Source organism: Stegostoma tigrinum, chromosome 9 (genome assembly GCF_030684315.1).
Source record: "Stegostoma tigrinum isolate sSteTig4 chromosome 9, sSteTig4.hap1, whole genome shotgun sequence".
Classification (NCBI taxonomy): Eukaryota; Metazoa; Chordata; class Chondrichthyes; order Orectolobiformes; family Stegostomatidae; genus Stegostoma; species Stegostoma tigrinum.
Window position 1 is genome coordinate 96,132,946 of NC_081362.1, and position 18,389 is coordinate 96,151,334.

The following is an 18,389-nucleotide window of genomic DNA, read 5'->3' on the forward strand; positions in this document are numbered from 1 at the left end:
CCACATCTGGATTATTGTGTCCAGTTCTGGTTGACTTTTTACAGGAAAGATGTGGACGTGTTGGAAAAGGTGCAGAGGAGATTTACCAGGATGTTGCCTGGAATGGAGGGAGGGTCTTATGAGGAAAGGTTGAGAGAGCTCAGGCTTTTCTCTTTAGAACAATGAAGGATGAGAGTTTACTTGATAGAGGTGGACAAAATGATCAGAGGTATAGATAGTGTTGACAGCAAGAGACTTTTTCCTTGGGTGCAGGTAGCTATTATGAGGGGCATAGTTTTAAAGTGAGCGGAGGTTGATACCGGGGAGACGTCAGAGGTAGGCTCTTCACTCAGAGAGTGGTAGGGGCTTGAAATGCATTGCTGCAGAGGGTAGTGGAGTCGGCCTCATCAGGAGCTATTTAGCGGCTGTTAGAAAGGCATATGGATAATCTTCGAAGGTCGGGGTGGAGGTCAGATCGACATTAGGATTAGGGTAAAAGTCTGGCACAACATCATGGGCTGAAGGGCCTGTCCTGTGCTGTACTGTTCTATGAGTTTTATATGTTCTATCACCCTATTTTTGCCATCTCAGATGCTGCCAGACCTGCTGATCTTATCCAGCAACTTTGCTTTCGTCGTTGATGTTGTTGTGACTGTGGTCGCTGGGTCTATTTTCGGGTATCCTCCATTTTAACCTATCCCGTTTCTCCATCATTGCCTGCTCTTTCAGACTCTGCTTCGGATCTCACCATTTGATCATGTTTCTGAAACAGAGTTGCACAAGATTGGAAACAGTAACTTTGTTTCTCTCTCCATAGATTCTGTGGAATCTGCTGAGTTTCTTCAGCAATTTTTTGTTTTTTAATCATGTTTCAGCATTTTTGATTCAAAGTATCTTTCCTTGGTTGGTGATAAAATTTGATCATTCCCTCACTTGTGCAAAGATTTGACATCATTTTACTCAGTACCTGCTGCTAAAGAAATGGCAGTTGTTGTTGTAAATATGATGGGTGTTGACCCAGTGTGTTTGAATAAGTGTTTTCACCATTTACAGGATTGTAACAAATGTGTGAATTCTCAATGTTTAAGTCTCTGATTGTGAGAAACTTGCACTGAATAAATAATTAACGTCACCCCTGAAATAAACCTCTCTGAGTCACATTGAGAAAATCCAGCCAGTTATACCCTTCCTCAGAAGAGAGCAGCCATTGGTTTATTCTCACTGCTTCCTCTTTACAGACACTTAAACTTCTTTAACTCCTGAGAAATGGAACATTGAAGAAGCTGCAGTTGGCTGGCACACTTTGTGTTTCCATCTATTAACTGGACGGACAATAAACCGTGTGGATAAACAGGGTGGTTGCTCTGGTGAAATGATCAGTGGAACTCTATTTGCTGTGACCCTGTCCCTCTGTGTTGCTTTGGGTAAGTGTTTGTTTTGGAGAAGTTTAACTTGTTATAAAAGACCTTTCCAAGGTTTGTGCTGCTGTTGAGTTTATGTGAATACTATACGTTTGAACATTGAGAACTGGAGGGCAGTGTCACAGGGAGAATTTATTACCGTCTGGAGATAGTTTGGTGCAGCTGACGCTGAGCTCCACAGCTGGGAACACAGAGCAGAAAACATAGTGTGCCTCCATTCATTTTCTGTCATTCGCTGAATGGGAGAATGGGATTGAGGAGCAGGTTGCACATTAAAATGTGTATTCGGGGTGGATTGGATGAGTCTGTGTGTTGACTGGGTCTCGTTGGGGTGGATTTGAAGGACAGCCAACTGTTTTTATGAAATTGGTGATTTTACAGCTTGATGATTCAGAATGCATTTCACCAAATGGAGCCATGCTGACACTCACAACAATTCTCTACAATCAATAGTATTTAATTTGTTCCATTAAAACATCTCCAGGACTTCACAAACTGTGAATCAGTTTGAAGTTCTGTATCTGTGACAGCTCCAAACCCTGGGATTGGTCCAAACTGGGAACATTTCAAAAGGTACATTTGCTGAAAGTCAGATTGTGTTTTATGTGAAGGTGTTAATTGAAGGAAGGATTTTAATGGTCAGGAGACCTTTTTTGTTCAAACTCTGTTTTGTGATCTTTAAATCTTCGAACTAGGCCACTGATCACCCCATGAAAATCTGATGGCAACAACGGCAGAGTGCAATCTTCTCTCTGTTGCTGCTGCTTGCACTCACTCCTGCCAGGTGATCTGCTGCCACAGTGACACACTCGTCTGTATGGAACAGCCTCACGCGCTCACTGTATCTTGTCTGTAACTGCTGTGTGACATTTGCCCATTCCATTGGAAGGTCAGCTTTGAGGCAAGCTCCTGGAAGCTGTGGCGGCCAACTGAGGCAAGCTTCCCCCATAGAATCACGGAGACAGTAGTGTCCCCCATTGCTCCCACCATTTCCCAGCTGTTTAATGGACAGACTATAATGTGTAACAAACTGAGGATTTCATCATCTGCAGACCAAAGATAGAGACTGCCTGCAGGAAATGTGATTTTGTCAATTCAGTTGAGATGTGGATTGTGTTTTCTGTACAACAGCTGCGAAGTGAGCCCAGAAACTGAAAGGGGAAGCAATATTTGCTGTGCAGTGTGTAATTTCACTGTTCCCAAAATCACAGAAATGTTCTGATCAAGAAGGAAGCCATTGGTCCCAGCATTTCAGTACTGGTTTTCTGAGCACTTCAACTTTAACTGCAGGAGATCAGTGAGATCCTAAACAAGTATTCTTTGTCAGTGTTGACTGTACGGAAGGATATGGGATATAGTCGGCATGGGGCAATAAGTAGTGATATCTTGAAAAGTGTCCATACTATGGAAGAGGAGGTGCTGTATGTTTTAAAATGCATAAAGTTGGATAAATCCCCAGAATCTGGTCAGGTCTACCCCTGAACATTGTGGGAAGCTAGTGAGGAGATCTCTGAGACCCTTGCTGCGTTTTTTGTACCATCGAGAGCCAAAGGTGCTGTGTCAGAAACCTCGAGGTTTGGCTAATGTGATGCCATTATTTAAGAAAAGTTGGAAGGAAAAGCTAGGGAGCTGTAGACTGCCTGACATCAGTGATAATGGGAACTGCAGATGCTGGAGATTCCAAGATAATGAAATGTGAGGCTGGATGAACACAGCAGGCCAAGCAGCTTGGCCTGCTGTGTTCATCCAGCCTCACATTTCATTATCTTGGAATCTCCAGCATCTGCAGTTCCCATTATCACTGATGTCAGGCAGTCTACAGCTCCCTAGCTTTTCCTTCCAACTTTTCTTAAATAATGGCATCACATTAGCCAAACCTCGAGGTTTCTGACACAGCACCTTTGGCTCTCGATGGTACAAAAAACGCAGCAAGGGTCTCAGAGATCTCCTCACTAGCTTCCCACAATGTTCAGGGGTAGACCTGACCAGATTCTGGGGATTTATCCAACTTTATGCATTTTAAAACATACAGCACCTCCTCTTCCATAGTATGGACACTTTTCAAGATATCACTACTTATTGCCCCATGCCGACTATATCCCATATCCTTCCGTACAGTCAACACTGACAAAGAATACTTGTTTAGGATCTCACTGATCTCCTGCTTTTGTGCTCCTGAGATGCTGCTTGGCCTGCTGTGTTCATCCAGCCTCACATTTCATTGCCTGACATCAGTGTTTGGTAAGTTGTTGGAGGGTATTATGTGGCACAGGAATTACATGCATTTGGAAATGTAATACTGATTGAGGATATTCAACATGGTTTTGTGCATGAGAAATTGTGTCTCACTAACTTGATTGAGTTTTTTGAAGAAGAGACAAAGAAGATTAATGAAGGCAGAGTGGTAGACATTGTCTACATGAACTTCAACAAGACATTAGTAAGGTTCTGCATGGTAGATCATTGGCAAGGTTAGATCTTGTTGGATGCAGGGGGACTTAGTAGATTGCACATCAAATTGGCTCATCAGGAGTACACAGTGAGTGATAGTGGAGGGTTGTTTTTCAGACAGGCAGTCTGTGGCTGGTGATGTGCTACAAGGATCAGTTGCTGGGTCCACTACTTGTTGTTACTTATATAAATCATTAGGATGTGAGCAGAGACGTATGCTTGGTAAGTACGCAGATGACAACAGAATTGATGGTATTGTGACATTGAAGAAGTTTGTCTCAGAGTACAGATCAGATCAGCTAATGGGCTGAGGAGTGTCAGATGAATTTTAATTTAGTTAAATGTGAGGTTTTGCATATTGGTAAGGCCAATCAAGGCAGCGCTTGTACAGTTAATGGGAGGGCATTGGGGAATGTTGCTGAGCAAAGGCCCCTTGGACTGCAGATGTGTAATTCCTTGAAAGTGGTCTTGCAGGTAGAGAGGGTAGTGAAGAAGGCATTAGAAGAGCTTGTCTTCATTGGTAATTGCATTGAGATGAGGCATTAATCGACTTTTAGAATATTGCGTCCAGTTCTTGTCTTCTTGCCAGAAGAAAGATGTTGTTAAACTTGAAAGCTTTCCAAAAAATAAGAGAAAGATGTTGCGAGGATAAGAGGGCTTGATCGACAGGGAGAGGCTGAACAGGGTGGGGCTATTTTCCCTGGATTGTTGGAGGCTGAGGGGTGACCTTATAGAGCTTTATAAAATCCTGAGGTGCACAGATGTGGTGAACATCCACAGTCTTCTTTCCCAGAATATGGGAGTCCAAAACTGGAGGGCAGAATTTTAACAGGAGAGAGGAAAGATTTAAAAGCGACCTAATGGGTGACATTTTAACCCAGAGGGTGGTGTGTGTCTGGGATGGGTTGCCGGAGGAGATGATGGAGGGGGGTACAATTACAGAATCGAAAAGGCACCTGGATGGGTACATGAATAGGAAGGATTTTGAGGGATCTGTCCAAATTATGGCAAATTGGACTTGATCAGTTTTGGATATCTGGTTGGCCAAGGCCAGCTGGATCGAATTGCCTGTTTCCTTGCTGCTCAGCTCTATGACTTAGTGGCTCCCTGACTGAGTGTGAATCACTTGACTTTTCCCCTTCATTCTGCACATTGTTTCTGTTTAAATAATCATCCAATACCCTACCAAGTGACTCAGTTGAACCAAAACACTATTAGACCAGAAGACAAAGGAGCAGAAACATTCCATTCAGCCCATCGAGTTGCTTGTCTTTCAATGACATCAAGGCTTCTCTGATAATCCGCAGCTTGATTTTTTTTTTGTTCTATGTCCATTGATTTACTTAATGATTAAAAATCTGCCTTTCTCAAACTTAAACATACTGAATGACCCAGCCTCAGCAGCACTGTGTTGTCCTGATTTCCCCTCACAGTGAACAAATTCCTCCTTATCTCTGCTTAAGTGTTCATCCCCTTATTCTGAGATTCTGTCCTCTGCTCCCAGACTTTCTCACACCAGAAATAATTTTTATGCATGTAACCTGTCAAATCTTGCAAAAATCTTTTACGTTTCAATACGGTTGCCTCTCATTCTTCGATATTTTGATGAGTATGAGCCCAAGAAACTTAATTTCTACCCACAAGACAATCTTTCCTTCCTGAATATCAGCCCAGTGATTGTTCTGTAGGCAGCTTCAATGACAGGACATCTTTCCTCAGATAAGCGACCCAAAACTGTTCACACTATTCTAGTTATATTCTGAATTTGTACTTTGTATCGTTTCAGCACAACTTCCAAACTTTATTGTCTATTTTCTATCCAAATAAAGGCCAACTTTCCATTTGACTTCACTATTACCAATGGAACTTGGATGTTAGTTTTTCTGTGATTCATGGACATTGACTCCTGAATCCCACTGTGCAGAAGCTTTCTGCAGTTTTTCACATTTCAACCATATTCATCTCCTCTATTCTTCCTGTCAAATTGAATGACCTCACATTTCTTCACATTATATTCCATCTGCCAAGCTTTTGCCCTCTCACTTTCCCAAGTCAATGTCCCTATGCAGACATTTTGTCACGACTTGCCTTCCCAACTATTTTTGTGTTATCCTCAAACTTGGTGAATTGTTCAATTCACTAGGACACTAATCCTAGCATGGCTCAAGTGAAGCCTGTCCCAGGAGAACAGCCCACTTTTACACCAGTCCTGTTACCAGTGACCTATGAATGAAAACTTATTCCACCTCAACCAAACTCCAAACAATGTCTTTCACTGATTGACTCTATATCCCTATTCCCGTTTGTCTGTGGCTCAGGCAGTAATCCAGAGATTCTTATCTCAGAAGTTCTGCTTTATAATTTAGCTGCAAACTGTTCAAAGTCTTTGAGTGAAACCTCCTTTCTTGTGTTTCCAATGCCATCGGCCTCGAAATGGATGGTGATGACTGGATACTGCTCCCTCATCTCCGAGTTCTTCTCCGGCCCTGAGGAGGTATCCTTGACCCTGGCACTGGTCAGGCAGCACATCCTTCGGGAATTATGCTCATGTCTGTAGAGAGCAGGATCTATCCCCCTCATTATACTGTTCCTTCCCAGAATGACATTCCTATTTCCTCTCCCCACTTGAATCACTCCCTGTCCCAATATCCCGTGGACAGTTTGCACATTCTCCCTGCAGTCCCCTCTTGCCCACACACCTTGTAAGAACCTTATAACTGCTGGATAACTGCAGGAGCTGAGGCTCCTCAGATGTAATTCCACGGAACCCATACTGACCTCACATGCAGTCACAGCGTCCTGTCCCTGATAAATGACTCGTCTTCAATTCCCTTATCCAAGATGTGTCAGCACCCTCTGCAGAAAGGTTTCCAGGGACTTTTCCACTTCCTTCATGTGACGCAATGTCTGCAGTTCAGACTCCAGCTCCTAAATCAAACTTCCTCAAGCCATAATTGGCATTAACCAGTGTTTCCCATCAGCACATCTACAGGGACAAAATGGTGGTGAAATTGAGTTAAGAGGTGTATGCTGTTAAGATTTAACTCTTTGTTTAAATATAAGATGGAGCAAAAATTATTTTCAGTGCTTCTGACTTTTTGGAGTAAATTACTCTGTTTGTGCCATCATTGGCCTGATCACTGCCCTCTGGAACTGAATCTCTCAACCTGTGCCTCTTGGAACAAAAAGAGAAAATACTGGGGTTCTGATGCAGAATCCCTGGACTCGAAGCTTCCCACGGATGCTGCCAGGCCTGCTGAGTTTCTCCAGCAATTTCTGTTTGTGTTTCAGATCTAAAACATCCACAGTCATTAGTTTTATCAAAGAATCATTGGGGTAGATTAGGGGCCAAGCGATGCAATGTTTCCATGGAGATTAGGGACACAGAATAGAAAATAGATGTTCCCGTTATGCCTTCACTACAGAAGAGGAACCTGATACTGTCACAGGAAGGGAGTGAGTGAGGCAAGATGTTGACTGTGATCCAGGAGAAAGTGCCCAAGGTCGGAGGCAGTGATATAGAGATATGACCTCAACAGTGACCCCCACAATGGGGAATGTGAAAAGAGGATCCAGAGGCAGTCATTACCATTAGGAAAAGCATCAGGTCGATCCAGTCTGGTCCATGTCCCTCAGAGAGGTGCTGCTGCATTCAGAGAGAAATCAATGTCCTTTACTTTTGCTGCTTCTTTCTACCAGATTCCCTCATTTATATTCACTGTTTCCCAGTCGCTGTGTTCATTCACTTTGTGTGAAGTGCTGGCCTCTCTTTTTCTCTTGCCTTGTGCTTCCAAGCTCCAGATTTCTGAATCTATTTGTGGGGACTGCTGCCTCATTCACTTCCTGTCAGTTTTCGTCTGTCTGCTCGGCCACAGTTCAGCACAGCTTCTAATTTCACAATTCACTTTCCATGACAGAAAACAGTTTCTTTGCCCAAAGTCACTGTATTTATTCAAAGGCATTCTGATATTCATTTAAACTTGTCTGAAAAAGGCCACTAAAAACAGGCTATCTCTGATATAATTTTAACACCATAGATAGGGCTGTGTTTCCGAAACCAGATTTTTGAGTTCAAAGCTCTAAAAATATTGCTATTCCTTGAGAGTCTGCCGTTGAAATCCTGAAAAAATCCTCTTTAATGGTATGGTGGGTCTACCTGAAGCACATAGAGGCAGCAATGCAAGCCCATAGGCACAAAGAAAATAGGAGCAGGAGAAGGCCATTTGACCGTTGTGGGCCCTCACATCTACTCCATGCTTGATTATCATCATGGCTGATCCTCCAACTCAATATCATGTACCTTCTTTCCTTCCATATCCTTAGATCCCTTCAGTCACAAGTAATGTATCCAGCACATTCTAGAAATCATGCAAAGTTTTGACCTCAATTATTTCATGAATACCACAAGTTCCCCTCTCTCTGGGTGAACACAATTCTCCTCATCTCAGTCCCAAATGGTTTACTCAGTATCCCCAAACTGTGATCCCTGGTTCTGGACTCACCTGCTATCAGGAACATCCTTTCTGCATCTAACCTGTCCAGTCATGTTCAACCTTTAGAGAATTATTTGAGACTGACCCTCAAATTCTTCTGAAGTGCAGTGAATTCAATTGGAAATGATTCAACTTCTCTTCATACTGAATATCAACAACCAAGGGGTCAGTCTGGTAAATCTTTGCTGCACTCCCCATGCAGCAAAAACATCCTTCCTCAGATATAGAGACAAAAATTCCTCACAATATTTCATGTGTGGTCTCTCTAAGACTCTGTATAACTGCAGTAACACATCCCTGCTCCTGTACTCATCCTCTCACTGTGAAGTCCAACACAGTATTGTCCTTTTTACTGCCTGTTGCATCTGCAACATTTCTTTTCAGTGACTGGTGTGCAAAGACACCCAGGTCTCATTGTACCTCCACCACACCCCAACTATCATCCTTCAAATAATAATCTACCTGCTTAGTCTTGTATCAAAGTGGATAAACTCACATTTAACCACATTATCCTACATCTGCCATGCATTTGGCCACTCACTCAACTTGTCCAATTCACACCGAAGCATTATTGCATCCTTCACGTAAATTACCCTCCCATGCACCTTTATGTCACTTGCAAACTTGTAGAAATTATGTTTAGTTCCCTCATCATATATATTGTGAATAGCGACATCTAGCATTGAGGTATCCCATTAGTCACTGGCGATCAATCAGAAAAAGACCCATTTATCCCTGCTCTTTATTTTCTGTTTACTAGCCAGCTCTCTCTCCATCTCAATATTCAATACGCCGAGCCAATGTTCTTTAATTTTACATGTTAATCTCCCCTGTGATTTTCTCAAAAGCCTTCTAAATGTCCAAATAAACCACATCCACTGTCTCCCCTTCATCAGTTCTACAAGTAACATGCGTGAAGAGTTCCAGTCAATTTGTGATGCTTTTGTAAATCCCTGCAGCCTCAGTTTTCAAAGTACTCTGTTATTAAACCTTTTATGAAGGAATCTAACATTTTCCCCAATAGTGCCATCAGGTTGAGTGGTCTATAATTCCCTGTCTCCTGTTTTAAACAGTGGGGTTACATTAGCTACCCACAAACTGTTCAGTATCCGTAGGACCTTGGAAAATGACTAACAATGCATCCATTATTTCCAGGCCCACTTCCTTAAGTGCTCTGGAATGGAGATTATCAGAGCCTGCAGATTTATTAGCTTTCAATCTCATAAATTTCCCCAACTATACTTATTGACTAATCATGATTTCCATTAGTTCCTCCTTCTCAATGAACCCTTTGTTCCCCAAGATTTCTGAAATGTTACTTGTATCCTCCTTTGTGAGCCAAAAACAAAGTTTGCACTTAGTTCCTTCGCCAGTTCTTTGCTCCCCATTAGGAATTCTAGTTTCTGACTGTAAGGCAACAACATTTATCTTCATCAATCCTCTTCTCTTTAGATCCCAACAGAAAAAAACATTCTGCTCAGATTTTATGTTCCCCTCAAACATACGCTGATCTATTATTTTCTTTCCCTTAATCATTCCTTTAATCCTCCCATTAATCCCTTAATCTTTGCAATAATTAATCTCTCCTCTGTTCTGTTATTTTGTTCAGCCAGTTTGTTTGCCTCTTCCTTGGATCTTGTACTGTCTCCAATTTCCCGTGGAAGCCATGGTTTGGTCACCTTTCCAATTTTACTTTTGTGCAGGTGGCAGTAGCTATGGTGAGGATCTCTGTACACCCCCTGTTGTTAGTCACTAACAGTCCCCATTAACAACTATTCACCCTCCCAAACTGATCGTTCACAACTCCTTTGTCTGACCAACTGTCTTTCTCTCTCTTTGGGCTATAACCTATCTTTTACTCCCTTCCTCACCCACCTCGCTATTTCCTGCAGATAAACTGACATTTTTCCAGCCACCATCAGCCCCAAGGAAGGGTGACTAGACCCAAAATGTTAAGTCTGTTTTCTCCTCCACAGATGCTGCCAGACCTGCTGAGCTTTTCCAGCAACTTTGTTTTTGTTCCTGTATCCAGGGAATAGAACATAGAACATAGAAATGCAGCACAGTACAGGCCCTTCGTCCCACGATGTTGTGCCATGGAATAATTCTAATCCCAAAATAAAATAACCTAACCTACATTCCCCTCAATTCACTGCTGTCCATGTGCATGTCCAGCAGTCACTTAAATGTCACTAATGACTCCTTTTTTTAATCAACTTCCTCAATCTTGATCTGTTCAAGCCTGTTTTCCTGCTCCTCAAAGTTCTCATTCACAACAAGGTCCCTTTCGTTAGTGAAAACCTAAGCAAAAAACTCATTTAGGGCTTCCCCTATCTGCTCAGACTCCACGCACAAGTTCCCTATGCTATCCCTGATCGGCCCTACCTTCTCCCTGATCATTCTCTTATTCCTCACGTATGAGTAAAGTGCCTTTGGGTTCTCCCTAATCCTTCCTGCCAAGCCTTTGTCCTGTACCCTCCTGGCCCTCCTCAGTCCACTTTTGAGCTCCTTCCGAGCAAGCCTGTAATCCTCGAAAGCTGTGCTAGACCCTTGCTTCCTCCAGTTTACGTACACTGCCTTTTTCTTTTTGACAAGAAGCACCTCTGTACCCGTCATCCAAGGCTCCTTAATCTTACCCCTTCTTACCTGTCTCAGAGGAACAAATTTATACATCACTCGCAACAACTGCTCCTTAAACAGCCTCCACATGTCTGCTGTGCCCTTTCTGTGGAACAATTGCTCCCAATCTGTACTTCCCAACTCCTGTCTGATAGCGTCATAGTTTCGTTTACCCCAGTTAAATATCTTCCCCTGGTAACTGCTGCTTTCCCTTTCCATGGCTATGGTAAATGTGAGGCTGTTGTGTTCACTGTCGCCAAAGTGTTCTCCGACCACGAGATCTGACACCTGTCCTGGCACATTGCTGAGCACCAAATCCAAAATGGCCTCCCCCCTCATCGGCCTTTCCACATACTGAGTAAGGAATCCCTCCTGAACACACCTGACAAAAACAGCTCCATCCAAACCATCTGCACTAAGGAGGTTCCAATCTATACTGGGAAAGTTGAAGTCACCCATAACAACGTTTGCACTTTTCAGCAATCTGCTGGCCTATGAGTTCTTCAATCTCCCGACTGCTATTTTGGGGTCTGTAGAAAACCCCCAGTGATGTGACTGCTCCCTTGCTGTTCCTAACTTCCACCCACACTGACTCAGTCGACAAACCTTCCTCGGCAGCCTCAGCCCATACCACCTCAGTAGATGAGTCCTGATCAAAAGTTCTTTCAGCTGCCGTTATACTATCCTTGGACCAACAAAGCCACACCTCCCCCTCCTTTACCACCTTCCCTGGCCTTAATGAAAGATCTAAACCCTGGAACCTGCAACATCCAATCCTGACCTGCTCTATCCATGTCTCCGAAATGGCCACAACATTGAAGTCCCAGGTCCCTATCCAAGCTGCAAGCTCACCTCCCTTATCACCTACCTGGAGGGAGAAACTCCCCATTACCCCCCAGACTGCCCCCGGTACCCTAGCCTGCGGAGCGGCTTCAGTTTGCTGAGGCTGTAGAAGCTGTATCTCTGTTAGTCTTTGACGATATCTTCCCCCTTAAAATACAGCCTGGCTTCCTCTTCTAATGCAGCAGCCTCTTCTCAGTTCCAATCGTCACATTTGCTGTGTGTCGTGAGGAAGCCTCTCCCATGATGAATAGTCCAGGGAAGAGAATTGCAGTGTGTGGAAAGTTAACTTGTGTCAGGCAGCGGTTGGACAGCGTGAGCTCAACATGTCCCTGTTACAACAACATCTGTGTTGCTGTTCTCAGCACACAGTGACTGAGAGCCAGGATACCAAGCACCATCAAACGATCACAGCTGGCACTGGCAATTTGTCCCCTCTTTGTACAGGACTCAGGCTGCTGGCAGGGAGACTTTAAACCCTGGCGGGAGCTTAGAACATTCAGACAACATTCAGACTCCACGCACAAGTTCCCTATGCTATCCCTGATCGGCCCTACCTTCTCCCTGATCATTCTCTTATTCCTCACGTATGAGTAAAATGCCTTTGGGTTCTCCCTAATCCTTCCTGCCAAGCCTTTGTCCTGTACCCTCCTGGCCCTCCTCAGTCCACTTTTGAGCTCCTTCCGAGCAAGCCTGTAATCCTTGATTTTGTTTATTGATTTTGTTTTTATTTTGAAGGTGCAAATGCCCCAGTCCTTTTCCAGTCTCCGACCCTGCAATGTGTCACAGAGGGTCACACTGCCCGACTGCAGTGCACCATGAGTAACGCAGCAGTAACGCACGTCAATGTTCACTGGTACCAAGGACGACCAGGACTTCGGGCGAAGAGGATTTTGACACATGACCAATGGAATCGGGTGTACAGGTATTCAGGACTCGGTGACCGATTCCAGCCTTCCAAAGACCCCTCCAGTAATAGCTTCATTCTGACCATCACAAACGTGCAGCCCAGTGACACTGGGGTCTATTATTGCTCAGTCTGGGGAAGGATTTATGGGAGAGGAAGCCTGCTCAATATCACCAGTGAGTAGAGTTTACATGACAATCACTTCGAGCGAATAGCCCTTGCCCGATGAATGAATTGAAGAGCAGTTTGTAGGTGTCACTGGCTGGGCCTGCATTTATTGCCCATCCTTAACTGCCCTTGAGAAGGTGGTGCTGAGCTGCCTTTTTGAGCCACTGCAGACACCCATTGGTTACCATTCCGGATTTTAGTTCAGGCTCCGACACGATCTATTCGGATCCTGCGAAACAATTCTTCATAAGCTATGATCGGAATTAATGGTGAAGCTTTAATTGGACTGTGAATTCCCCAAGTCCTGATATGGACAAACTTGTCTGGTAAAATTTCACATCTTTATATAATTCTGACCAATATAAGTGTTTTAATGAATTTAGACTGTGTGTTCCTCATTCATAAATAATCAGCCATTGGAATTTCATGAGCTAATTTGTAAAATTTCATTCTGATCCTCAGATGGAGTGACCAACCGATGGACCACTGTCCATTCCTCATGGCATGGTACTTTGGGCAGACTCTATTTCCTCATTAGCACTTTGTCTTTCAAGCAATAACACTCAGGGATTGATTCTGATTCCATTTCTGAGGAGGCTTTTTGGTAAAACTCTCTCAATTCCACATCCATTCATTGCATTTCTGTTTGAGTAGATTTTCTGAACGCACCAGACACATTATCTGTACCTTCATTCTTTTCTGTTGTGTTTTTGAAAATTGATTCTGATTGCAGAAACTCCAACCCAAATCAATGTCCGATAGATTCCCTGTTCTATGTGTCTAACCCCGTGAACCTGTGATCTAGTCACAACACAGTCAGAAATCATTTGTGGATATTTCTCCCATTTTTCAATCTCTGTTAATATCTCCAATGAATATTTTCCCTCCATTAATCCTGCAGAAAATCAAAGAGGACCATCTGGCAGCATCAGTGATTGACTTTTTGATAGTCTCTCTAAATCTTTATTGCTTTACCTGCTTGATTTGAGGCTGAAGGAAATGGCTTTCCTTTTGAGACTGAATTCTCAGAACCTCACATGTTCTGAATTGACTAAAACTATTTTTTCACTGATTGTCCAGCCCTTTACTTCTACAAATTGGCTCAAAGGCTGGAAGTGCTGGTGTTGTGGTGGGGGTCGGGGGTTCAAAGTAGGTTAACATTAAGGATCCCGGGGATGAAGGGCTGTCACTTGAGGAGCAGTTGATGCCTCTGGCTCTGTACTTGATGGAGTTTAGAAGGATGACGGGGAATCTGATTGAAACAGACTGAGTACTGAGTGGCCTTGATTGAGTGGTCATGGAGAGGATGTTTCCACTAATAGGAGAGACTAGGACCTGAGGGCACAGCCTTGGAGTGAAGGCATGACCATTTAGAACTGAGATGAGGAGGAATTTGATCAGTTTCAGGGAGGTGAATCTGTGGAAGACGTTGTGCAGAGACCTGCAGAGTCCAATTCAGTGAGTGTATTTGAAAGTGATGGTTGCGCTCGATGGGTAAGGATTTCAGGCAAAAAGCAGGAGAATGGGATTGAGAAACTGGTGTAAATTTATTCATCAAGTCCAAAAGGACTGCGGATGCTGGGTATCAGAAACAAAAACAGAAATTGCTGGAAAAACTCAGCAGATCTGGCAGTATCTGTGGAGAGAAATTAGAGTTAATGTTTCAGGCCCAGTCACCTTCCTCAGAATTGATTCATTCAACATCTTTCTCTTAAAGGTGTAAATGCCCCAGTCCTTCTCCAGTCACCAAGCCTGGAACGTGTCACCGAGGGTCACACTGCCCGGTTACAGTGTACCATGAGGAACGCCGCAGTGACACATACTGATGTTCACTGGCACCGGGACCAACCAAGGAAAAGCACGGAGTGGATTTTAACACATGACGTGAGGAACATCACACGGAGCCCACAATTTATGGAGCGATTCCAGTCTTCCAGAGTCTCCAACAATAACAGCTTCATTCTGACCATCAGAAACGTGCTGCCCATTGACAGTGGGGTCTATTACTGTAAAGTGTGGGGAGATATCAGTGGGAATGGAACCCAACTGACTGTAATGGGTAAGACATGTTTATCTTTAATAATCCGACAAAACAACCCCTTCTACATGGATTTATTGGACAGGAGAATGCGTTAAATTTCTTGGTTAAAGAGAAAGCCGAGAGCTTAATGTAAACATAAAATAGCTTCCTTCTCTTGTTTTACTCACAGGTAGAATAAACGGTTTCTCCTCTTGGATAGTTCCTCAATCTCAATTTTTTTCTCTTCTCTCAGTCTCTTTACTTCTCCATCTCGTTTGTTCTCAGTGTTGTATTTAACATTCTCCAGTCTCTGTCTGGTTTGGTTCTACTCACTCTTGGGATGTGGCAACCCCTGGCCGGGCTCGCAATTGTTGTTCATCTCAAATGGCCCTTGAAAGGAAATGTCTTCACCCAGAGAGTGGGGAGTTTGTGGAATGCTGTGCCACAAGAATCAGATGAGGCTAAAACATTATATGTTTTCAAGAAAGAGTTAGATTTAGTTCTGAGGGTGAAAAGGGGTGAAAGGGTTTGGTGAGAAATGGGGAACTGGAGACAGAGTTGGATGGTCAGTGGCACTGTGACTCAATGTTTAGAATGGCTACCTCCTCGTACCAGAGACCTGGGTTCAAATCCACCCTTGGGTGACTGTCTGTGTGGAGTTTGCACATTCTCCTTGTATCTCCATGGATTTCCTTCCACAGCCCACAGATGTGCATGTAAGTTGGATTGGCCATGCTAAATTGTACATAGTTTCCATGGATGTGTAGGCTTGGCAGATTAGCCATGGGAATTGCAGGGAGAGGGTAGTATGAGTCTTGGTGGGGTGCTCTTCAGAGAGCCAGCATAGACTTATTGGGTTGAATGACCTGTTTGCAGTGTAGGGATTCTATGAGTATGTTGAGTGATGATGCAGGCTGCATGGCCTGCTCCTGGTGCTACTTTCTATGTTTTGAGAAGGCGGTGGTGATGTGCCTTCATGAGTAGCTATGGTCCCCTTGGCGTTGGGACATTTGATCCAGTAACAGTGAAGGAACAATGCTGATATATTCCCATGTTCGGATGGTGAGTGCCTTTTAGGGGAACCTGAAGGAGGTGTTGCCACATGTACCTACTCTCATTGTCCTTTCAGAGATGAGAGTCTGTGGGTTCAGAAGATACTTTTGGAGGAGCCTTGATGAGTTACTGAAGGGCATCTTGTCGATGGTACACATTGTGTTCCGGTTTTGAATGTTGAATGCGTTAGGTATGGTACCAGCCAAGTGGGATGCTTAGTCCTGGATGATGTGGTACTTTTTGAATGCTGTTGGAGCTGTGCCCATCCAGGCACGTGTAGAAGGAGGCAGTTCAACCCATCTTGTCTGCACTGACTCTTCACATGATCATCATTCCCAACTGCCAATGTCCTGCTTTCTCCCCACAGCCTTGCACTTGTGAGAATACAGAATAAGATGTAGCAAAATCGAATCAGAGAGGACGTAGTCAGGGGGCATCAAAAGCTGTTTGAAACTTTCAACCTTTTCCTTCTGGTTTTCGATGAGAATGAAACTTTTCAGATGGCTGCTCAATCTCTTCCAATTACTCAGTTGTGAACATTGTGAAATTACCTTCTCAATAGTTTATTCTGTGACAGGATCCTGCACAGAATGAATCAAAGCAGCAAATTGGAAAGCATTCAGCTGGTGGATATTTTTCAAATCATTTCCTCTCAAATCACAAACATCAATAACCACACAGGACGCTTCATTTGATCTTCTACAAATCATCAGCTAACCTGAAGGAGATTTTATAAAATGCTACAATTCAAGTTAACCTATTTTTCCTCTTTGAAATGAACAGATCCATTGGCTGATCCAGTCCTCATTCAGTATCCAGTGGCCAGCAAGGTACCAGAGGGTGAAACTGTCGAGTTCCAGTGTGTCATGTACCATGCCAGTGTGAATGACACTGATGTCCACTGGCACTACAAGCGACCTGGCAGCAACAGGGAGTGGGTGATAAGCCAGTTTGTGAATGGCACCTTCACCAAGGCCCAGGGTTTCCATGATCATGTTCATGTTTCCAGGAATGTCAGCAGGAACAGTTACATTCTGCGCCTTGTGAATGTGACTCTCAATGATAGTGCTGTGTACCGCTGCAGTGTGTGGAGCTACATCGATGGAGCAGGGAGCCAGCTCAATGTAACTGGTAAGACAATGGGAGGGAACGCTGGTGTGAACAGGGAAGGGAGCACACAGCTGCTGTGCTTCATCAGTGGAGGGGCAGAATGGTCATCGAGGCCAGGTATTCCCAAGGCAGGATGGGGAGAGGCGTGGAGGGGAGGTTGTAGCCAGTGGGGTCCCTTGTAGCTGCAGCACTTGTCCTTCAGAATGGAGGAGAATGAGGGTTTGTGAGGTGCTATCTGAGGAACTTTGCTGAATTTCAGCAGCGTATCTTGTAGTTAATACAAAGTAGAGTGTCAGTGGTGGAGTGATTGGATGCTTGTGGCCACGGTGCCAGTCACCTGCGCTACATTTTCCTGGATTGTATCAATCTTCTTAAGGGTTGCTGGAGCAGCACTAACCAGGCAAGTGGGGAATATTACATCCCACTCCTGACTTGTACCTTCTGAACAGTCAATAGGCTTTGGGGAGTGTGGAGGGTATTTTTGTCCCTGAGGATCTCAAAAATAATATCAACATTAGTGATTGACGTGACTGAGTGTGTAACAATCTGATATTTTACAGAAAAATCTTCCCATGGCGTTCCCTGGATTTCAGACCCCAGTTTAATCATTGGCACCATTCTGAGCTTCATTGTCTTGATCTGCATTGTCCTGCTCACAGTCTTCCTTCATAAACAAAAGCTGTGTTTATCAGTAAAGGACTCCACTCAATGGTAAATCTCAGTTCATCTTGGGTTTGATTCTGTCACTGCACAGTTATTGTTTTCAGTAAGTGCTGATATTCCCACTGCAGCTTACAGAACCATTGAGATTGGGGGATCAGTGACTGTTGAGACCATCCCACACGTCCAGATGCCCAATCACTTCCAATTTGCTCCATTTCTGGTAACACACACCCTCCAGCGCCAGGCCACAGGCACCTGCTGGAAACAGTAAGAAATCTTTGAATGGACCAAGCATTAGACATCACCAGCAGGGATCCCCTGTACCTATTGGATTATTACCCACCAAGCCCAGTTTCAGGGTCCGCCTTTGTGCTGGTCGCTCACTGGCAGTGCAGCACCTCCTGATGGGAATACCATGCGAATACCAGACCACTCGGCCCAGAATGCTGTGATGGCCTTTTACTTCCACATCAGCCGAAAATGCAAATCACATTTCCCTGATAATAAGAACTGCCGACGGTCCATTTCTGAAGAAGGGTCCTGACCGGAAACGACAGCTTTCCTGCTCCTCTGATGCTGCTTGGACTGCTGTGTTCATCCAGCTCTACACCTTGTTATCTCACATTTCCCTGCCCTGTTTCCTGACTCTTCACAATCCTCTCCAA

The 18,389-nt window shown here is 44.1% G+C and overlaps 1 gene segment (V, D, J or C); it reads left to right on the forward strand.

The window, feature by feature from the left end:
* The first annotated feature begins 1,296 nt into the window (after window positions 1-1,296).
* Window positions 1,297-16,942, forward strand: LOC132210047 (Ig heavy chain V-III region W3082-like). The segment is given in 5 exon segments: window positions 1,297-1,403; window positions 12,542-12,728; window positions 14,596-14,937; window positions 16,735-16,830; window positions 16,926-16,942. Coding segments are annotated over 4 exon segments (480 nt in total).
* The last annotated feature ends 1,447 nt before the right edge of the window (window positions 16,943-18,389 follow it).